Here is a 24,120-nt window from a genome sequence, read left to right as displayed (position 1 = left end):
GTCAGGGGAGAATGTGGGGTCTTAAGGGTAATTCTTTCAAGAACTTTGTATACTTTGCTCACTGGGAAACAGTAGCTGCCCTCTATGAGTTTAGGCAAAGTTGCAGTCTTGGTCTCTTTCCCACTGAATTAAGTTGAAACTTGAACCTTGCTTCACTAGGAACCCTGACAACCACAAGACTCACTGGTGACGTAAAATGAGCAGCAGAATATTCAAAGGTGACTCTCGTGGTTTCGCTACATCTTCTCACCTACTCTCAAGACCGTGCATGTTTTGTTTTCCCTGGGCACACTGGTGAGCTTTCTGTCAAGGGAGTTCAGAGACTTTTACATTGATCTTTTTAGTTTCCCAAGAAGAGATGGTGGTCTCAGACATTTATTGTTCCAGAAGTCACCCTTCGGTGGTTTTTTTGGCAGTCAACAGTATCATTTAATAAAGCTCCACTACAGTGTTATTTCTCTGCTTTCCTTTGACACTAGTTAGGTATTGGAGAAATTTAAACAACTTGTAATTATTTGTTTTTAAGTTGAGCAATCATATTTCAAGTAAATGTCTTTGTGTACACTTATCTGCCTCTAGTCAATTAAACAGATTGTAAGTTTTATAATATTTCATAAATCACTGCCACTTAACTTTCAGTAAAACCTAGATTTTAGTGTAGATACAAGTATCAGTTCTTTCTAATTGGGAAAAACATTGCCATGTCATTATGTTCTCATAGTGCTTTATATGTACTTCTGTTTCCGGAGTTACACTAAATTGTTATGTTTTATCTAGAGGACTGCCTTATCCATTAGACTATTAATTCCTAAGGCTGGTGTCAATGTCTTCTTTATTTTGTGTTTCCTGATGCCTAAACACACACAGCATGTATTTATTTAGTGAAATAACAAATGTACATGCATGTTCGCATGCTCTTTGAAATCAGTGACCCGATGTTATACATCTTTGTTCCAAACTGAAGACTGAATATAAATGTACAAAATATCAAATTATAGGTTCTATTCAGTTTTTACAGCTGAGGTTATAAACAAATATCACACTGTCATTTTGACATAGTAGCTCTTCTACCTGAATTTTCTTCCTTTCTGTTTTTTCAGTCATTCTGTTGCCTCAGTCACTCACTCACTCGCTCATTCATTCATTCATTCGTTTTTAAACATTTCATTCTCTCAGTTCCAAGAGTGACTGTAAGTCATTGTGCAGCGGAACAATTCTGTTTTCTTCTATCTTCTATTTCAGTAGTTATCTTTCTCCTGTTCATGAACAGGTTGTTGACTATATTTGGAAATAATTTTTGCCCATCTTAAGCATATTGCATTCTTTAAATTGGTGATGCTTCTATCATAGCATGGAGGATGGAGCTGTTTGTATATTCCTGTTACCATGGTGATATCCTGTAGCTGGAGTTTATAAATAGTAGCATACTGAACATATAGAATATGTTTTTATTGTTTATTTTATAAATATATTAATGCTAATCTTACAGAAGCAAACTGAATGTATAATTCTACAGTATAGCATATTGGTTACCACCCTAGAAATAGTCTATTTTGTAATTTTAACTACAAAATGTTTTAGCTTTTGCTTGAAATTGTAGCACTGCCTGAGGTCTCAAGCTGTCAGAATTTCTAGGATAATTGGATCTGAGTGAGTCCTCAGAGGAAGTCTAGGGTGTGATTGGTAAGATCATGTCCTTCTCTCTGACTTCAATCAGATCAGAGCTAAGAAAAGGTGTCAATTGCCAGTCAGAATTTTGTTTGTCAGGAGTGTAAAGAGTCTTAACAATTCCTCAGCAATTATGTTGATAGAACATATTTTTCACCACATACGTAAAATAAAATGAAGATTTGCACTCAAAGTGAAAATGTTGACAGAATGAGCTAGTATATGAACTGAGATTTATTCCTTTGGTCTTAAATCTTATATTTTCTTGAAACCAAATTTAAAATTTTAATGAATGGCCTTATAAAAATAAATACAGGTGTGACCCGAGATCAAGGGAATTACTCTTCTTTTATACTTTTTTATGCATTCTCCTAATGTTGCCCTCATCAGTTAAAATACATATTACTAATTAAAAACTTGATATTATTACCTAATTCTTGCTTTTCCTAATAATAATGTGTGAGGAGAAGACCCATAGTATTCCTGATCCTAAGGAAAGAGTTCATGTGTAGGGTTCAGTATTTTTAGGAAAATTTGCTTTTTTAATATGACTTTGATTCCAACCACAGAGCTCAGGTCCATGTTGGAGAGTAGAAAAGACCAAAATTAGAACAAAAGTGAATTACAAAAATGACAGTAGACATTCAGAATATAGGACGTTGCTCTCAATTACAGGCAGTTCTGCCTCCTGAAGGTATTCAGAAATAATATGAGGATGTTTTTGGTTTTCACAATGACCAAGGGTGGGAGAAATCTGTGGCAGCTAGTGGCCAGAGATACAAGACATCCTGCAACCCATGGCACAGTGCTACCCAAGAATTACTATGATCACATGCCAGTAGTCCTCACCCCTCCCTCCACGCGATGTAGGTGGTCATGGGTGACAGTAAGCAATCCAAAGTCACAGGTTCATCATTTGCCATTTAATTGCATTCTGTTCACTGATTTTCTTAAAGCTCTCCATGCAAAATAGTAGCATATTTTTTATTAGTGTGTAATTAACAAAGGAAAAAACTGCCTTGTCCAAGTGCCATATGATGTTACAGGTGACTGTAAAGATGTTGTTATGTATTCCTTAAAAATGGTTTGAATAATTACTAGTTTAGGATAAGCAAGCACTTGAACTCTTGTACTTGGTTTGAGTCAGTCTCCTATGGTAGACCGCAGGCTCCTGGAGACCGGAGGCTGTGCCTTGCCCTTCTTTTCCTTCCCAGAGACTTGCATAGTACCTACCACATAGTATGCCATGGAGAAAGGTTTGTTTTGTTTTGTTTGTTTTGTTTTGTTTTTAATATAACTTATTGTCAAATTGGCTAACATACAGTGTGTAAAGTGTGTTTTTGGTTTTTGGGGTAGATTCCCTTGGTTCATTGCTTACATATAACACCCAGTATTCATCCCAACCAGTGCCCTCCTCAATGTCCATCACCCATTTTCCCCTCTGTCCCCCCCCCATCCACCCTCAATTCTTGTATTTAAGAGTCTCTTATCGTTTGCCTCCCTCCCTTTCTATTTGTAACTATTTTCCCCCCTTCCCTTTCCCCATGGTCTTCTGTTCAGTTTCTCAAGATCCACATATGAGTGAAAACATACACTATCTGTCCTTCTCTGACTGACTTATTTCACTCAGCGTAAGACCCTCCAGTTGCATCCACGTTGCTGCAAGTGGCATGATTTCATGTTTTGTTTTGTTTTTAACTGAATGCTCAGTAGTGACACTGAAGAAGAGGTCCCTGGAGTCTACCAACCTGGTTTATGTTCTACTTAATATCTTTTGTGTTTTGCATTGGTTATTTAACCCTCTGTGTCTCAGTGGCCTTATCTTTGAAATCCTACCTCTTAGGGTTGAAGTTAAATGAGTTACTATATATAAAGCCATTGGAACAGTGCTGGTACATAGTAAATGCTAAGTATTAGTTGTAATTAAACATTATTTTTATATACTGTTAATATTTAAGACTCCTGAGATCTTGCTGTGATTCTGAGAATTAAATATCAGTATTTTTGAGATGTCTATGGAGGTTTATTTTTTTTTTCTTTTAGATACTGTTAGCTATTATTTAGGAAGAACTAGACACCAAAACTGTGTTGGTTTGGCAAGCAGTTGGTTTTGTTTCTTTGTTAATATCTACATAGTTATGATTTCATTGCATGGCCACGTTAAAATAATTTATTATTTTATTTAGTCTTTAAAACTCAAAAAAAAATGCAAAGTTGCCAACAGGTCAGCTGAAATGCTATTTCAAACACTGAATAATTTAGATAAGCTTACAGTAGTCTTGTTTGCCACATAAGTAAATTGAAGTAATTAAGTAGTCTCTAAAGGACAGTGAAGAAGTACAGTAGCTAAATAGTAATTGCTTATTGTTCAAACCAGCTGTACCTGGTGTTTTGCAAGCAATATAGGTTTCACATGAGGGCATTTTTCAGCGACTAAAGTTTATTCCTTTAATCCCCAGAATGTTCTTGTTTCTCAGCCATTTTTATGGAAATATTTCTGAATTATATGTCACCCTTCCCTGAGTTTTCAAAATTGGTTATGCAGCTGAGTGAATCCAAGGGCATGAGAAGCCACTACAATCAGCATGACATACTTCTTGAAGCTTACGTTTGCTACGAGATTTCAGGAAAGGTTGCACGAAGAAAGGGGAACATAATTTTAAATTAAAATCACATATATATTTGGATCAGGATGCAAAATTCATATAAATGTTTAAAGTAAAATGTAAACTTCAAAGAGATTTCAGGGTTATGGAGGCTGGTCACAAGCCAGGGGATTATGTCCTCAGAACAGGTGCTTCAGGGGAAGCAGCATAGCTCAGTGTAGTTAACAGTGTTTAACATTTCAATGGAGCAGTCTTTGGGGTTATTCCACTTGTGAGGCTGTTTGCACTTCTTTAAAGTTCAATTTTATCAACCACCTCCCTGCCAAACCTTAGGGAAGGCAACTCCTCCTCCACTCAGCAGTTTTCCTGTTCTTCACTACTTCTAATTCATAGTATCTAAAAACATCTGGAAGTTACTAGTGGAATGTAAGCAATAATGATAATTTAAAATGTTGAACATCATTTTATATACAAATCAAGTATCTGTCTTAGCGAGGGAACATGGTGCCTACATTATGTTTTACAGGAAGAAATGCAGCAGACTTTTTCCCCCTCTTTAGAGGACTTTGTTGGGTTTTGGTTTTTTGGTGTTTTGGTTTTGGCTGGTTGTTTTTTTCTTTTGTTTCGTGTAGGGATTTTAAGACTTTTATTTTAAGACTTTTAGAGTGGTGTTAGGTTCACAGCACAATTGAGGGGATCATAGAGATTTCTCATGTACCCCCTGTCCCAATACATGTGTAGCTTCTTCCCCTTATTATCTTCATCCCCCATCAGAGTGGTACACTTGTTAACAATTGATGAACCTACTTTGATGCATCACTGTCACCCAGAGTCCATGGTTTTCATTAGCGTTCGCTTGTGGTGGTGTACGTTCTATGGATTTGGACAAATGTCTAATGACACGTATCCACTATAATAGTATCATGCAGAGTAATTTTCACTGCCCCCCAAATCCTCTGTGCTCTACCTTTTCTAGAATGTCGTGAGTTGGAATCATACACTATGTAGCCTTCTCAGATTGGTTTCTTTCACTTAGTAATACGCATTTAGAATAGGTATAGTTTTCTAAGAGCACGGAACGGTCTTCCATAGTGGCTGTACCATGTTTTATTTACGCCAGCAGTGAATGAGAGTTTTATTGCTGCACATTCTCGCCTGCATTTAGTGTTGTCAATGTTCTTGATTTGGGCAACAAGGACATATATAGTGGTATCTCAGTGTTTTAATTTACATTTCCCTGATGACCTATGATGTGAAGCATCTTTCCATTTATGCTTATTTGGCATCAGTTTATCTTTGGTGAGGTATCTGTGAAGGTATTTGGCCCATTCTTAATCCAATTACTTTCTTATTGTTGGGTTTTAAGAGGGTTTGTTTGGGTTTTTTTTGTATATTTTGGGCAACAGTCCTTTACAGATGTGTCTTTTCCAAATATTGTCCTCTAGTTTCTAGTTGTCTTTTTGTTCTCCTGATAGTTTCTTTTCCAGAGCAGAAATTTTAGTTTTAATTTTAATGATGTCCAGCTTATCAATTATCTCTCTTGAATCATGCCTTTAGTGTTGTATCCAAAAAGTGGTTACCAAACCCAAGCTCATCTATATTTCTCCTATTTATCTTCTAAGGGTTTTGTAATTTTGCATTTTACGTTGAGACTTGTGATCCATTTTAATTGTTGTAAAGGTACAAGATCTGTGTCCAGATTTTTTTTTAATTTTTTCACGTGGGTGTCCATTTGATTCAGCACCATGTGTTGAAAAGGCTGTGTTTACTCCATTGTGTTATCTTTGTTTGTTTGTCACAGATTAGTTAACTGTTTTTATGTGGGTCTATTTCTGGGCTCTTGATTATGGTCCACTGAAGTATTTGGCTATTCTTTTGACAGTTCCACAGTCTTGATTACTATAGTTTTATAGTAAGTGTTTAAAGTCACTCCAGCTTTGTTCTTCTTCAATATCATGTGGGTGTATTTGTGATCTTTTGTCTCAGTATAAACTTCAGAATAGTTCAATATGAACAAAATGACTTGCTGAGATTTTGATTGGAATTGCATTAAATCTGTAGATCAAATTGGGAGGACTTTTCTTTTTTACTCTCAGTTTCTCCCTAGTTTCCTACAGATTAAAGCTTCTGGAAGTGTGACTGTGGATAAGCAGGGCATGATTATATTGCTTTTATATCATATTTCTCAAACAAGTTTTGTTTATTATCTAAAAGGAAACAATGGTACAGGTATTCCAAAATAGACACCATGAGTCATAATTACTTATGGGTGTGTATGTGTGTGTAATAAGTGTTTTGTAATGGATACCTTCTGAATAATGTTCTGCATAGGCTATTATTTAAAAGACTTGAGATTGTATGTTCACAAATTAATATGAGAAAAGAGCCAAGAGGATAGTTAGCAGCAAGGAAAATATCCTTATGATATTATATTTTAATGATAAAAGTTTTATCAGTGTCCTTCATTAATTTTCATGCATTTAGAGAAAAATGTTGACCTTCTAAGAGTCCTTCTCATCATCTTTATAATACATGTATCTACCTTGTTCAGATATGAAAATTCATTAAGTAAAAATCTTGTTAGAAATATTATAAAATTGACTTTGATTATCTCTGGGATTGTCAGTACTCTCATCTTAATAGTAATTGGAGAGGTTTTCTCTTGTCCTGTTTTTAATAATAGCCTGGCTGGGTTTGAAGTTTCTTACCAATGTTTTGCCATTTCCATAATAATGGATCTTATTAAAGATTTTATAAAATCGCTCTTTAAAAGGTGTGGATAAAACGAAGAGTGACTAAAATAGAATGAGTCCCCGATTATTATTGGTAATTGCTGAGCATGCTGAGATGGGCTTTTGACTACTTTACTTCTCAGGCCTTTTCTCTCAGGATTTTCTGTTAAAATTGCAAATTTGGATTCCCCTGTTCATTGTGGTGGTCATTAGCATCCTTTTCTAAGTACTAAAGAATTCTGTAAATTTTGTCAGAAAAATAAAGAATAGCATTTGTTCATTTCAAGGAAGCAAAGGGCTAGGAAAAATTGATAAGCATGTAGACATAAAGGAATCAGATGTGGTCTTCAAATTTGTGGAGCGCCAGGATTCCAATTTGTTAAAGACCTACTCATCACCTACCAATATTAAAGAACTGAGGAGAAATTGTTAGTTAGACGAATATGCTGGTATGATGGTAATACAGGCAGGAATTAAGGTGTTCGGCTTTTATATTTTGAAAAGAGCTGAAATGAAAAAAGAGAATTTATTCTAAAGTTCTAAAAGCAAGTGTAATAGTAGAAAAAGGTGAGAATTACCCAAAAGCAAGATAAAGGAATGAAACTATGAATCAGCCATTCTGTGATGTGAAAATATGGTTCCATCGTCCCATCTCTTGCAGTTGTATTTATGTAAATGGTTGTTTTATATGGTGCATAAATTCTGTACAGTTAATTCCATGTCCACATCCTGCTTCCTATACTTTACTCATTAATTTTTCCATAGCTTTCCATTTCTAAGTTAATACAGTAGACAGATAAAAATGAAGGGGTGACAAAGAAAGGACTCCATTTAAGGCAGTGGCAGGATGGACATGATCCTTTAAAGAATCCCTTGATTAATATGCCCCCTTATTATACTAACTAGATTTTACTTATTCGTTAGGAGATTAAAACCAGAAACAGAGGTAAAGTCTCTATCATAAAATAATTAGAAAATAAACTGGGGAAAAAAGTATTTACAACAACTGTAACATAGAACTAATCACAATCCTAATATATAAAGAAGTCATTCTAATCAATGAGGGGTACATAAAAGAATATAATAGATAATGACACAAAGAACATACAGAGACTGTAACCCAAAGAAGAAATACACATGGCAAAAATATTGCAGTTTTTTCTAATTATTAAAGCAGTTCAAATTGAAACATTAACATGTGCCACTAAAATGCCAACTATCAAAGTAAACAAAAAATTCAGAACTAAAAATACTTTATGCTTTTGAGGTTTGTGCAGTGGTAACCATCACACATAAATGGTAGAAAAATAAATTGATTTTACCCTCTGGGCAACAAAAGATATTATGCATATTCATAAACTTTTACTGAGTTTAGTTATAACCCTATTATCTTACACTCAAAACATGCTAGGGGCGCCTGGGTGGCTCAGTTGGTTAAGCATCTGACTTTGGCTCAGGTCATGATCTTGTGGTCCATGGGTTCGAACCCTGCGTGGGGCTCTGTGCTGACAGCGTAGAGCCTGGAGTCTGCTTCAGATTCTGTGTCTCCCTTTCTCTCTGCCTCTCCCCTGCTCACTCTCTCTCTCTCTCTCTCTCTCAAAAATAAACATTAAAAAATTTTTTTTTAACATTCTGTGATTCTTCCCTTAAAAAAGTATGTCAACTATACTAAATAAAAAGGTTTTTTTTAACTAAATGAAGTATCTACAAAAAATTTAAAATGTATATCATGAAAGACCTTTTTATGTTATTACTTTATAGTAGAAAAAATTTGAGAATAGCCCAAGTGTTCATGGCAGGAAATAGTTATGTAAATGTTGGTATATCCATATAATTCACCCTTTAAAATTACATTCATGAAGAATGTTTAGTGGCCACTAAAATTCCTTCGGTATAACACTGTCATCCAGCACAGAGTAGATTAAAAATTGTGTATGTGATTAGGAAACATCACCAATGGCTCTGTGTACATGTTTTCAAAACCTCTATATATTTTCCTATAATTCCAAATTTTATGCGGTGAAATTGTATTCTTTATAATGAGAAAAAAAGTGGAATGGTGAAAACACAATTGTAAAGATATAAGGAGATGGGCACCAAAATCAGTAAAACTTATTTATTATGGTGAACAGTCGGACAACATGTGTGACCCTAAACTTTTAAACCTACTTTGTACTACTTTTTCTCTTATTATTTATTTCTGTATTTGACATGTTCTCCAGATCAAGATGAAAAAAATTTATGTTAAATTCTAGAATTTACTACTTTTTCTCTTATTATTTAGTTCTATAGTAACCATGTTCTCCAAATCAAGAGGCAAAAAATGAAAATTTATTACATTCTAGAATTTTGTGCTCAAGGTCAGAATTAATAACTATAAATAATCCCAATGACAGTTTGACGTCTGAACGTATTGTAAGACTTTAGTCTAATTATTTGTTTAGATACTTGAATTTGTTTAGACCTGGTAGTGAGAGCTATCTAGCACTGTCTAGGACAAAATAAGAAATAAAGGTGGGGAAACTTTGGTTTAAAAATATCTCTAGTAGAATTATCTCTTGGTAGTGAAGATGAGCAAACTTTGGACTTTTGAAGATGTAATAGATTGCATTCTATCACCTCTGTATCAAAGAGTCAATACTCCTAACTGTATCGTCCAAATAAAAATTAAATGTTTTGTAGCAGCTTTTATTTCATATTTCATTTAATTTTATTATCCCATAAAGTCTCCACAAAATAGATTTAACCTTATTTTTTAATCTACAGGTAACAATATTAACAAGTGGGTGATTTGTGCAAGACTATATGACATTTTAAAGTTCTAGCTGAAATTCACATATTATGTATGGAAAATATATGTGTAGGAAATCGGATTATATGTTTAATTATATGGTTATTTTTTAATTATGTGGTTATTTCTTTTAATAATCAGTTGACTTTAGAACTTTAGTTTGAGTGGTAGCCACATCTGAAATTCACATATTCCAATTCCCTAGCAACAAAATACTTAACTGTTATTATTCAGGATTAAATAAATGTTTTCCTACTCTTCTACTTGAGGTTTTATGTACATGTATTAAGTCTGCATTTCTATACAGAATGGAGATTGTAGTGATTGTGAGGAATGCTGAGCAAATCAGTAAGAGGTGGTTAAGTTTGCATAGTTCATAGATTTAGAATTTAAATCCTAGCCAGAGAATAAGTTCCAGGTTTGTTGTATGTTGTTGTTTTCCCCAATAACTCCCATTATCACACATCAGAAGAGAAAGATATATGGCCTGAGTGATCTTGGGATGGGGATTAGATCTGTAGAAGAAGATACGAGGAAGAGCTGAGGGGAATGTCCGATTGTAGAATCTATTTGGAAAATAATATTGATCTGTAGACTAAATATGACTGGCCATATGCCTTTGTCACAGCTCAGCTCTAGAGGCATTTGTTGTTCCTACCTATACAAGGGGAAATTCTGATACTGTAGAATCAAAGTCCTTTAAAAGACCATTAAATATTCAAATATTATATAGAAATAGAGGTGTAGTTAAAGGAGAAATAGTTTTGGGTCCACATTAAATCAATCTAATCTGTGCTTCTCTTTATTGTCAGACAGGCAAAAAGGACCCACTTTCTATTCTTTACATTGCATTAATTACTTTTGATGTCATGAATTTTTAATGTCTCATCTAAGAATTTAATTATGGGCTGAGGTGTGAAACATTGTGTTAGGTATCTTTTTTCCTCAGACTATCAAATAGGAAGAAAAGAAAAATGACGGTTATTCAAATAAATTAAAAGGGGCCATTTATGTAACCATCTACTAAAAACGTCTACTAAGAATGTTTACAAATGTTCATCATTAGTGTGAAATTTTACCAGCAACAAAAGTTAATGCAAAGTTTTAGTTTTAATGCAAATCTCTTAATTACAGATTTATTCATAGAGATAGCAAAAGGTTCAGCAAAGAGTAATGCATGATTATCTAAAGGGCATTATTAATTATCTTCTCTTACAAGGGGATTTTAATATAATTCAGGGGAACTCAGGAAAATAAATGAGTTGTGGTGAATTTAGTCCACATAATCACAAAGATGCAATATTTTTTGTTTCTTCGTATACAAATACATCTTCCATAAAATTCTTCTAACTAAGCCAACTTACAGATACTGTAATGCTTCAGAATGGATTAGTTTTTCAGGAAGACAGTATATCGTCACCTTGAGAGTACAGTATGAATTGTGCTTAGGCAAGGTCTGCTTCCATTTACATTCACAAAGCTGTTGAGAATGTGCTTATCTGGAGATATCTAAGGTTCAAGGTTATTGCTGCACTTGGTATGAATGTCTGTCCTGAGGATTTTTAGTATACCCTTTCTATATCTAACAGTTCACTCACCACACATCAAATCCATCCCTTTATTTAAACATATTAGGAATTTGGTAACTGCTTAGATTTAGTAATTAAAGCAGAAGTCAAGGTCCAATAGTGATGGTGGGTTGTTGGCTGTATCAGAATTCTCTTTTTCAGGTATTGAGGGAAGCAGGAAGATAGTTGTGAAAGAAAAGTGCTCAGAGGAGCAGAGGTTTTATTCATAGACAGTCTGCTATGTGTGCACCTAGCACTGAAAAATTTCCCTGCAAACAACTAAATGGATAAAGTGCTATGCGTTAATATTCTTTCTCCCTGTGTGTGTTTGTGTGTGTATGTGTATGTGCATGTGTCTGTGTATTTAGTTTGGGATAGGAACTGTTGATAGTTTTGCTTCTTGAGTCTTTTTTGTAAAGGATAATAACCAGAGCAACAAAGCATTTTCATCAGGTAATGGTTTTGCTAATTCTCAGAGAATGTAATTTATCCTAATGGGAACTGTGGAGAATTAGAGGTCCTGTGACATTTCCTAACTCAAAATACTATGATGTTGTGATGTGCATAGTTTACATCAGGAATTCTTTCTGTTCTGTGTATGATCATTTCTGGATTGTTTTTAATCCAGAAGGTTCAAATTCCTGACCATCTGAGACTTCCATGGCTTTTTGCATAGAATTTTTATTTTGTTAAGAATCAATGGCTGCATTAGAATCAGTTTATTGTGACTACAGAGTTTCTACTTTTTCTCTTCTAATTTTAGTGGCAGTTAAGATTTTTTCCTTTTTTGCTTCATCATAGGGTAAGACATATAAAAAAGAATCATGAAATTACTAAAAAGAAAGAAAGGTTCTTAAAATTGTCATGTAAAATTATGGGTAAATTTATTGACCTATTTTAGTTACTTGGCACCCTTGAGAGAAAGAAGCAAAGAATTAGCAGTTTAGCAATGTCATGACAATATTCAGGCATATCTGAGGTATGGTCTAGAAGCTTTTGTAGCCATTCAAATTTATCTAAAAAGTCTTTACAATGGGGACTGTAACTTCCCACTCCTTTAAGTGTGGTCTATGCACAGTGACTTCCTTGCAGAGAGTACAGTATGGACAGGGGGAGAAAAAGGGAGTAACTTTACAGTGAAGAAACCTTGACAGACAGTACCTTAGCCAGGTAATCAAGGTCAGCATCAACAGTGATGAATCATATTGATAGCGTGGACCCTTGATATGATGCTATTAAAATATTTGTTGACCTTCATGGTCTTCCTTCAAAATCCCCATAACCTGAGTGTAATCATGAGAAAAACACCAGACAAACCCCTATTTTAGTTAATTAGCAAAAGCCTTACACAATGTACCTAAGTGTGGTTGTGAACAAAAATCTATCATCCCCTGTCGGATAAAGACAGAATGGCTGAATCTGTCTCACTATTGCCACAGTTTGAATTAAATCGTCAATTGTTGACATTGACTGCTCCTATAAAAATGACTGATAGAGGAAAAATGGGTTAACAACAGCTTAAAACTCTAAAAATAATAGCATTAGGAAATAGATGACTATCAAAGTATAGTAGGTGTAAAAATCAAGCCTAGATCTCCAAAGAGCTAGTAGCTTAGCCTTGAAAGGGAAACTGCCTGATATTTCATGACAATATTGTTTACCTTGGTAAAGCTATTTGATTAGTTAGTATGATTTTTATACCAAATTGCAATCAAGTTATGTCACATTAAAAGAAAAATTACAAAATAAAAAAGGGTTACATAGGTACAAATCAAAGTACTTCTTACTGGCTTTTTGATGCCATTTTATCTACCAGACAAAGTAGAAACCTGTTGTAGCAAATAAAAACTTGAGGCTTTCTTTTCCATGTGAAGTCCTACAGGAAAAAACAATTAGTCTGTTTTTATTTTAAATACACATTTTTATTTTTGAAACTCTGATTTAATTGGTTTGTAGGCAAGTATGCTCTGGATACATATTTTATATGGAACAAAATGACTTCTAAGTTCTAGCATATACTGTAAATTGAAGATTTAAGAAAATTCCATAGTACAGAAACCAAGAGCAATGTGCGTCACTGCATTGTGTATTTCTGGTTTCCTCATAAACTGTGGATGGGCTTTTGCCGGAGATGTTTGTATTTGATTGGTTTTAAACTATGCTTTTGCTCTTCTTTTTTCCTAGACCCTTTCTGTAATATGCAGGAGAAACTTATCCATTTATTCTTTACGTAATATTGCCCTTGAGGGACAATGTGAGCGCTTGCCATCTATTAATCAGAGTAAACGGAGTTTATTTTAACAGATGTTCAATGGCAGACACCTTCTCGAAACCAAAGGTCTTCGTTAAGAACTGAAAGGCATACACTTTACACATCATATCACATGATCTTTGTCCTTCTCTATTCTAGTGCACTGACAGGCAGAATTCACCAGTTACATCACCAGGATCCTCTCCCCTTGCACAGAGAAGAAAGCCGCATCCAGATCCTCTCCAGATCCCACATCTAAGCCTGCCACCAGTGCCTCCTCGCCTGGACTTAATTCAGAAAGGCATAGTTCGGTCTCCCTGTGGCAGCCCCACTGGTTCACCAAAGGTAAACTGATTTTATTAGAAACACACAGAATGTAGGTGACAATTATTGATTGCTCAGGTTCCTTTGAATTCCATTACTTGTATTTCTTGGGCTCTCAATTGTTGATGAAGAACTCTGACATGTTCCTCATTTTGTTTGTGGTGAGCCCACTATCTTCTTTTTGCTTTATTACTATAAAAGTTGCACAATTACTCAGAGCATATGTCTGTAATAGTTCCCTGATTTGTAAAAATGCAGAGGAGAGTAAATCTAGTTATTCTGTAAAATGGATTTTGAAAATCATTATATGTATTAAAATAAATTGCATGCTTTTATTGAATGATATTTGACACTCATTTTCACAGTGTCCTGACAAGAAAAATGTGATGGGGGTATATTTGCATAAGGGCTTAAGATGTGTGTTTCAGGGTGACTCACCTTCACCTGAAGGAATTAATTACAAAGAATTACAGTTTTTGCAAAGTAATTACATTACTCCTTAATATTAAAGATATAATTCTAACTGTGTAAATCTAAGCCCGCAGTTTATTTTAGTTTTGTGGAATTTTTTTTCCAAATTTGATTACGGCATATTTTGCTTTAAAAACTTTTTTTTTAAAAAACTTTTTTTTTTTAAACTTTTTTTTGATTTAAAAACTTAATTCCACTTGGTATATGCTTTAGAGTCTAAAATGAGTCAGAAGCACGACATTTTAGCAACATTTGATCTCAGTTACAGTTAAGATCACGTTAAGATTTTTAGGTTTTAAGATCAGATTAAGACTTTTTTGGATGGTGTTTAGTCAGAATGGTGTAAACATAGAATTATGTAAACACATTCCCTTTTTTTGTACGATTTTCTTTTTTTTTTATAATTTTTTTTTCCAATGTTTATTTATTTTTGGGACAGAGAGAGACAGAGCATAAACAGGGGAGGGGCGGAGAGAGAGGGAGACACAGAATCGGAAACAGGCTCCAGGCTCTGAGCCATCAGCCCAGAGCCTGACGCGGGGCTCGAACTCACGGACCGCGAGATCGTGACCTGGCTGAAGTCGGACGCTTAACCGACTGCGCCACCCAGGCGCCCCTCTGTACGATTTTCTAACCATAAAAACAAAAAATCATTCATCAGATGAACCATGTAAATAAAAATAAAATCATAAAAAGCACATAGATTCAATTCAAGTGCATATATGTTCATATTTCCATGTAAGAATTAGACCAATATTTTTCAATTTTAAGGATCCATAAAAATTCAAGTAAGTTTTATAAATAATGCTGCTCTATTACTTGTGATTTTCCACTGTTCTGGTAATAACTATAAAAGACAAGATCAGAGCAAGTTTTCCCCTTACTAGTTGCTTTATGTTGCAGTGGAAACACAAAAATGGCAGAACCTATACTTTCAGTCCCTCAGAGGTATTACAAATCAAGTTGCTCTTTGAAAAAGTAAAACAACAACAACTTTGATAGTTTTTTTATGTCTCCTAAATTGTGTAAAAGTGTAAATAAATAAACGACTAAATATTATTTTACTGTCACCCAGTCAAAATCATCATATAATTTTGATGCCCTGCTACTTTTTCCTGTGTAGTGTTTATAGTCCTTAACATTTGAGTTTATGTATTCATCTTCTACAAAAAAAAAAGTTCTAATGAGATATATTTACATAAGATTTTCATTAATTTTTAAAAATGTCATTAATTGATGATAAAAAGAAACATTAAAAGATGACACAGAAATCTAATAAAACTCCATTATGGCTTAGAAAACAAAGGCAATGGTAGACGAGTCCAGAAATCATGTTTCAGTGCATCAATAGTACAACTTCTAACTTATTTATCCCTCTATTGTATCTCTTCAGTCTTCTCCTTGCATGGTGAGAAAGCAAGATAAACCACTCCCTGCACCTCCTCCTCCCTTACGAGATCCTCCTCCGCCTCCACCTGAGAGACCTCCCCCAATCCCACCTGACAATAGACTGAGTCGTCACTTCCATCACGTGGAAAGTGTGCCTTCTAGAGACCAGCCAATGCCTCTTGAAGCCTGGTGCCCTCGGGATGTGTTTGGGAGTAATCAGTCGGTGGTGGGATGTCGACTCTTAGGGGATGGCTCTCCAAAGCCTGGAATCACAGCAAGTTCAAATGTGAATGGAAGACACAGTAGAGTGGGCTCTGACCCCGTGCTTATGCGGAAACACAGACGCCATGATTTGCCTTTAGAAGGAGCCAAGGTAAGAAATAAGCAAAGCAGAAGCTAACCACGCTGCTCAAACTCTTCTGATAGGAGGTAGTGTGAAAGGTGGGGCAATGGTTTTTTGTTTTTTGCGGATTTTTGCCTGGTGTGGCACTTCCCTGAAGGTCTTTAATTATCTCCAAGTTATAAATAATCAGGAGCTCATTAAAACTTGAACTTAAAAGAAGTCAGGAAGAAGGTTCAGAGTAATGATTTAATTTTAATGTGAAGAGACTAGACTTTGCCAAAGATTTATTTCACCTCCTCTTATTTCATCTGCCAAAACTTTTTCCTATTAATAACTTGTTGGTGGGAGAATCGGCACTATTGTTTTTTTTAAGCTGTCCTGGTTCTATCTAATCTGAAAAACAGTTGAATAATTATAGCGTGTCGTAAATCAGTCATTGGAATGGTTGCCAAGGACAGACGCCTTATGCATCCAGGTAAAATGAACTTCTCCCTTACATAAAAACACCACTTCCAATCACTCTCACAAAGCAGGTTCTTTATCCATAAAACTGAAAGGCTGTCACACATATTGAGCTCTAGCTTGAAAGATATCACCACTATCATTTAAATACCCAGGAAAGAATTTAAGTGTACAGGGAACCAAAGAGGCAGCAGCAGAAATCAATGAGTTTAGAATTCTTGGTATTCTTGGTAGTTTCTGGTGTTTGCCTCCCTCCATGATATTTTTGGCTGTGAGATCAGATGCTTGCCATCTTCCCTCAGCTGAAGGAGGCTTTGCCTCTTTTGAAGACTAATATTAAATTGATTCCTCTCTATTGACCTTTGTTATTTTAGGACAGTAATCAATTCCTTCAGAATAACGATTTGCAGTTGGTGAGTTAACCATATGTTCAAGAACAAAAAGTGTGAAGTACGACACGCATTCAGCTTCTGTGTGGTGTATGCATGTGTGTGCACACACGTGTTTGTGTGTCATCGTTGGGTGTTCATATGATAATATTTAACCTCAGTGATATTCTAGGGTCTCCAGGATAGGAAGACTCCAATGTCTAGTGTGGCATTCAGAAGAAAGGGGAAGAGTGGGGGGGTTTGCCATGACTCTGCCAGTGACTCACCTTGGTGAGTTCAGTCTCTCATCTTAGACATGAAGATCTCTAAAAGTTTCATTGAAGGTTATCTCAACATGTAAATGGAAGAAAAAGTACTTACAAAAGCATTTTTAGTAATGTTCTCTGAAAATGGAATGCTTATCAAGCTCAAATGTATATTTCCACAACCTGGAATCTGGATTGGAGGGACCGGCTGGTTTTTTTCATTTTTTGTTTTTTGGGTTTTTTGCATAATTTCTTTTTCCTTTCAACCTCTATTACTTTTCATTCATACATGATCATGCTTGTCTTGAGAAGTGTCAGAACAGGCTCTGACGTGAATTGAATGGTTATATCTCAGCAACATATTACAATTTATTTCTTGAATGCATTGTGGAAATACTTATAATTATCTTAGCCAATTCAGTGAAGATCTCTTATTTCAGGGTTATTTTACATAATATGTTATACAGTTTTAGCACGAATATAAACCTGTCCTTCTAAGCCCTAGAACACTGGATGTTAATTTTGTATGGAAGGTTACCATTTTTTAAATTGAGGTTATAATTTCTTAGGCTATAGGTATGAAATTTTACTTTATTAATTATAGGTATGAAATATTAATAGTGACTTCAGTTATGAAGATTCATTTAAATGTTTTCTATCCGAACTTTCATGTCCTGATCATTGATACATGTTACTGTCCCAGAGAACATTGAGTAAATTGCAAAATATCTCTTACAGAAAGCTGGATTTTAATCTTGTTTAGTTCTGGCTAAATAACCCTCATTAAGATTCTTTAAGGTCTAATCTCATATGTTGTGTGTATTACTAATACAGTGCTTATACTCTCTAAGCTAACTTCATGTTACAACAACTAGACATGAAGTGGGTTTTTTTTTTATTTTATTTTTTTAACGTTTTAGTTATTTTTGAGACAGGGAGAGACAGAGCATGAACAGGGGAGGGTCAGACAGAGGGAGACACAGAATCTGAAACAGGCTTCAGGCTCTGAGCTGTCAGCATAGAGCCCGACGCGGGGCTCGAACTCACAGACCGTGAGATCATGACCTGAGCCGAAGTCGGCCGCTTAACCGACTGAGCCACCCAGGCGCCCCTAGACATGAAGTTTTAACCAAAATGAGACTTATAAGATTTATGACTTCAGTCTAGTTGTTCAACTTCTAAGGTGGATTATAAAGAAGGATTTATATGTAGTTAATGTAATAAATGCTGTGAACTAGATGTCTCCTCTTTTTCTCTTTTATTGTCTTTACAAAGGAACTTCAGTAGACTGCAAGGTACATCATAATTTACATAAAGTAGAAAAAGCCTCACTCCTCTCTTTTCACTCCAGAGGAGTAAGAGGCTGGCTTCAACTAACTAACATCTAACAGAAGACTGAGTCCATCCTGGGACTTGTGCTTCTCAGTTTCTTTGATCCTGCCTTGGACTTTTCTCACCTTGTTAATCTTTGCATGTCCTCCATCCAAACTGACTTAATTTCACATTTCTAAGTGTGTTCTTTGTGCGAGACCCTTCTGATGTTCAAGGATGACCAGAATCCCAGTGTTCTCTTCCCTTTCAAATTTGACAATGTTTTGTAGCAGAGGAACTGTTCAGCCCCTTCAGGCAGAAGGAAAATGATAAGGATAAAGCAAACCCGATAGCTGCATTTCAACATTACTAAAAATCTTATCAATACAGATCAACCAGGCTCTGGAATCAGAACTGAGTTTTACTTCCTGCTCTAGAATTTGCTGGCTTTGTGGATGCAAACAACTTCCTACACCTTTGTCCCAAGTCCACTTATTTTTCTTACCTTTTTTTGTAATGAATAGATTTGTTTAGAACATAAAAAGTATTTATTTTTTTTAATTTTAAATTCCAGTATAGTGTTAATACAGTGTAATATTAGTTTCAGGTGTACAATATAGTGATTCAACACTTCCATGCACCAGCTGGTGCTCATCGCCACAAGTGCACTCCTTAGTCCCCATCATGTCTTTCCCCCATCCCCCCACCCCCCTCCCCTCTGGTAACCATCAGTTTGTTCTCTTTAGTTAAGAGTCTGTTTCTTGCTTTGTCTCTCTTATTTTTCTTACTTTATGAAGTGGAAGAATAATAGTACCTAGTATCTTGGGAAAATAATCACTCTCCAAATATCTAAATCTTCATACACCTCAGGTCTGGAATAAAACCAAAAGTAACAACTAGACACGAAGTAGCAGTATAAGTTGTAACACTCGACATCCTCATTCAAAATAGTTGTCCTTTCTTTTTTATAAATTTAAAACCAAAACCATCTTCTCTGTCTCTCTCTCCTCTCATTTTATTTAGCATAATTCCTAATGAGCACTTGGTAAGCACTTGATTGTTATGTTAGTACAGTACTGAAGCTGATGATAGAAGCAAGAGAGTGTATGTGTGCTGGGTTTGCGTGGGTGAGGGCAGGGCAGGAGAGGGCTTGGAGGAAGAGAACACCCGTGACATACAAGGAAGAAAAACAGTTGTTTTGTTGGTGTTTTTTTTTTTAATTTGTTTTCATGTAATTTATTTTTGATAGAGAGAGAGAGAGAGTACAAGCAGGGGAAGGTCAGAGAGAGAGGGAGACCCAGAATCCGAAGCAGTCTCCAGGCTCTGAGCTGTCAGCACAGAGCCTGATGCAGGGCTCGATCCCATGAACTGTGAGATCATGACCTGAGCCAAAAGTTGGACACTTAACTGACTGAGTCACCCAGGTGCCCTCCACCTTTTTTCTTTTTTTTTTAAGAAAAACAGTTTTTAATGTATTTTTCCAGCACTGGCCTTCAGCCAAAGGTAGAATATAATCTCCTTGTTTAAAATAGGATTTCTTTTCCTCCTGTTTTTAATGAGAATGGTAAATGTTACAGTGTATCCTCACCCTCCATACCTATTACCTAGTATGCAGTTTTTAAAACATTTTATCATGGGAATAAAGGGCATGGGGATCTAGATATCTGGAAGTTGATGTGCCTTCACATAACCCATCAGTCTCCCCAATTAATTGTAAGCAAACGCATTCTTGTGTGAAATAGGAGCAACTATCCTTTAGACTTATTTTCATTAGAGGTAATACTTCAAATTAAACATCATCTTCCCATTTTAAAGATAAGAAACCCAAATAAGCACCAAATGTTTACATTAGAATTAAGTGTACCTGTGGAATACCTACCATAAGGGAATTCATAAAATGGACACCCTGTACATGAAGTGACACCTCGCTCTCCCTCATCATGTGTCCTCTGTGCCAGTTCCCATCATCCACTAGAGGCATTTGCCCTTTTGATTTGCATCTTCGCTTGGCAAATGGTAAGGACAGCAAGAATAAATTCTACTGCATTTCCTACTTGTACAGAGCTGTTAGGGAAAGAGCTGTCCAGCTCATCGTTAAAATGAAGTGTAAGAATTCCCTGTGACTTTCATCGACTCCCTATCCCCCCACCCCTACCTTGCGTGATCAGATTAGCTCAAGTAATCCTTTACTTTTAACATGAATCTGCAAGCTAAGAATTACTAGGTTTATTTATCTTGTATTATTGGTAAGAGATTTCTTTCCTATAGTACTGTTTCCTTTCTCTGAAATTCTTGCGTTCCAGAAACCTGTCCCTTAATAGGACACCTGTCCCTTAATAAGTATTTTGTTGGCTAGATACTTACTGTTGTTGGTTTGTTTTAATTAGCTGAGGTGAAAATATTTGCATTAAAATGCTTTAAAACATCATTGGAAACTTGAGATTTATCAACTTAGATCTAGATGCTAACGTTGTGTTAAGCTATCTTTATTGGTTTCTCTCGAAAGGTTAAGAATACTGCTGTTTCTAATGTGATAAAAACTATCTCTGACTTGTTATGTTACTTCAAGTGACATTATTCTAAAATGACCCTGTCTACAATAATCTTTTGAAGATGCTGCTAGATAAATACATCGAAAGATTCCCCTTTTTTTGAGATTGTGGCTTTTGCTCTTTTGGTGGAGAGGCACATGTTAATGTGAATGACCTCAAACTTATCTCTAAATCTCAAGGGCTGTCTATCAAGAAATAAGTCCTCTATGTTCACTGGCTTCATTGCCAATCTGATGGTGTAGAAGGACAAACTATAGTGATATTTTTGGGGTAGATTTTGTGTGGGTTTACATGTGTGGGATAGGGAAAAGGGGTTGTGTTTGGGGTTTTGTACAGATAAAAAGGTTTGTCTTAATTGTGCTACGATTATCACAAATGTGTTCCCTGAATCTCAAGGATCCCAAACACCTTAAGCTTAATATTTAGACAACAGTTGAATCATAAGACATTTCAAACTTCCAAGATTAGTAACAAATGCTGTCTTGAGGCATATAGAAAAATATTAATCTAGGATAACCTAGAATTTATAGTAAATTGTGTGATAACTCAGATTAAACTTCTTCCATAAGCCCAAACTTACCTTAATGTGTCCTCATTCTTCAACCTCCTTTAGCTGTAAGAGTACTTAGGATGTTCAAGACAGCATGGGAAATACAAAATGAATAAAGCACAGTGTAGTGTGGTGAGAATGAGACAGGTGTATGATTAACTAAAAGATAAGGCGTAAGAGAAGCGTTCAGAAAATACAATATGGGATCCTCAAGAAGAAAAAAAAAATCAAATTGAGATGCAGTGTAAAAGAAGGAATAAAGAAAGCTGCACACAAGAAGGTCACTGGCTATAGACATGAAAAGATTAGTAGGTGTTTTTATAGACACGACAGGAAGGAACCGCATGAGGTTAGAGAAAATATGCATAGCGAAGGAAGTCCATTTTCAATGGATAGAATAGAGAGAGAGAGAATAGGCAGGATAGGTGAAATTATGGCAGTGTAGATTCTAACCAATAATACGGAGTCTTGAATTCTATACTATGTTATCTTTAACTTGTTAGGAAAGAGGTCTTAAAGGTTTTTTTGTTGTTTTTGTTTGTTTTTCTATTTTTTTGGCAGAGGAGTAATAGTATCAGAATATTTAAGTTGGTAGTAATTTCAGTGGAATTGTGGTAGATTTGGGGCAGAGGAAAAAGTTGTTTCCTCAGTTGAATAAAGAAGGCCTGAATCTGTGGGGTTTCAGTGCGAACTGCTTCAGTCGATGGCTATCCATCCGCACATTTGAGGAATTATTGTTTTCTCCTATTTTTAAACAGGCTTTTCAAATCTCCAGAGAACATAAAATATTTATTTTTAGCCCAACTTGTAATTTATTGCACTCCCTCAGGTAGCGGCAGCTAAAATGATTAAGTCTAGTGAAGTGGGTACAGGTGGGAACATGGAATTCAGAATGAAACCGTGTTTAGGATCTGTTTTATCATAGTGTAACTATAAGGGCGCATCGAATGAGGGAGCCGCACAAAGGAGACATTGGAACTCTAGCACAGGTCCTAGTTTTTAGAGTGAAACTTCAATGCCATAAGATTTAGATTGTGTAACTTTGAAATGCAAATATTGATGTATTTCAAATGTATTCTTTAAACCATGTTTCTTATTTTAAGTTGATAGAGAAGGTATGGGCTTTTCAATTTTGCATTCTAGAGCTTCAGCAGCATTTTAGAAATATGGGGGGAGGAAAAGAAATTGGTAGGTCATTGATGGGGCTTTAGGGCTATTCAGGTTACATTATAGCCTTTTGCTCCAACTTAAGCCTATCCTTTAAATATGAAATCGTAAGAGTTGAGGTGAGCGCCCCATGATAAAACACTAATAATTACTTAAAGATTTTAAAATAGGTTTAATCTTTTTTGTATGTGTGTGAATATGTCTATATGAAGTTATTTTCTCTTTTTTTAATTGCTTTATTTCAAGTTCTCGGATTAGTCACAAGCGCGGTTGCTCAGTCCCTGTAGTGTAACTGAGAAACCTGGGAATCAGAATTTCTGATTCTGAGTAACAAAACACTGGTTCTCTGCCAGTACCTTATGAGCAAGGTAACCGTTTTAGTTGGCGGTGTTCACACTGAAAATTCTGGTTAAAATTGCACACGCTCTGAAAGAGCAGGCGGGCTCTACTTCCCAATAGTGTTGATGCTTCAGCCTTGAAAGATGAAAGGCATTTCTGTAAGGTTTTATCAAGAAGTTTAAAAATGTTCTCTTAACCCCAGAGACATATAATTTAGAACACTTTTATTTGGGAGAATTGAAATAAGAATTGCACTGGTACTGCTTTTTCTTTCCTGAATCCTATGGAGAATGGTAACTTTTCAATAAAAACTGATGGTTATTTGGGGAATTTCACCATCTGTGTATCAAGCTGTGTGTATCTGTTTTATAGAAATTATAGTACGCATTCCTTCTCAATGTGTTTAAGAATCGTGTTGTATTATACTTTTTACATATAACTTGGTGTTCCTTTGGGTGGTGGTGGTGAATAATCACTATGGTGCAACTGACTCCTAAGTAAATTATATGATATTGCGCTTGTTTAAATAAACAGAAATTACATATTCTTTTCAAAATTATAGGTTTTCTAAGAGTTTCTACTGTTTTAAGGTCCTCCAGAAGTTAAATTCTAAATGAACCCTTGGATTTCCTTTCAGGTCTTTTCCAATGGTCACCTGGGAAGTGAAGAATATGATGTTCCTCCCCGACTTTCTCCTCCTCCTCCAGCTGCTGCCCTTCTCCCTAGCATCAAGTGAGTTTTACTGAATTTGCAGAGCATCTCTCCATGCATACGGATATGGTAAATAGTCGATATGAGGTACTCAATACAGAAAGTACAAGGTGAATAGAAACACATCAATAAAAGTGATTCAGCCAAATTTATAAAGTACCAGAAATCAAGGTCCTTCCTGATTCTTTGCTGGTAACCACAGCATATGTGACACTTACCTAAACTCTGAGGTTGCATATGGAACAACAGGG

The 24,120-nt window shown here is 35.5% G+C and overlaps 1 protein-coding gene across 5 annotated transcripts in view; it reads left to right on the top strand.

Moving 5' to 3' along the window:
* The window catches only part of CBLB (Cbl proto-oncogene B), a 225,639-nt gene that overhangs the window by 154,981 nt on the left and 46,538 nt on the right, over window positions 1-24,120 (top strand). For all 5 annotated transcript variants that reach the window (XM_045501891.1, XM_045501893.1, XM_045501894.1 and 2 more), the window contains 3 exons: window positions 13,776-13,961; window positions 15,805-16,173; window positions 23,796-23,890. In XM_045501891.1, the coding sequence (XP_045357847.1) occupies window positions 13,776-13,961; window positions 15,805-16,173; window positions 23,796-23,890 (650 nt within the window). The remainder of the gene's footprint in view (window positions 1-13,775; window positions 13,962-15,804; window positions 16,174-23,795; window positions 23,891-24,120) is intronic.

This window comes from Leopardus geoffroyi, chromosome C2 (genome assembly GCF_018350155.1).
Source record: "Leopardus geoffroyi isolate Oge1 chromosome C2, O.geoffroyi_Oge1_pat1.0, whole genome shotgun sequence".
Taxonomy (NCBI): Eukaryota; Metazoa; Chordata; class Mammalia; order Carnivora; family Felidae; genus Leopardus; species Leopardus geoffroyi.
Note: the sequence above shows the minus strand (reverse complement) of the source record. Positions and strands in the feature narration are given on the sequence as shown.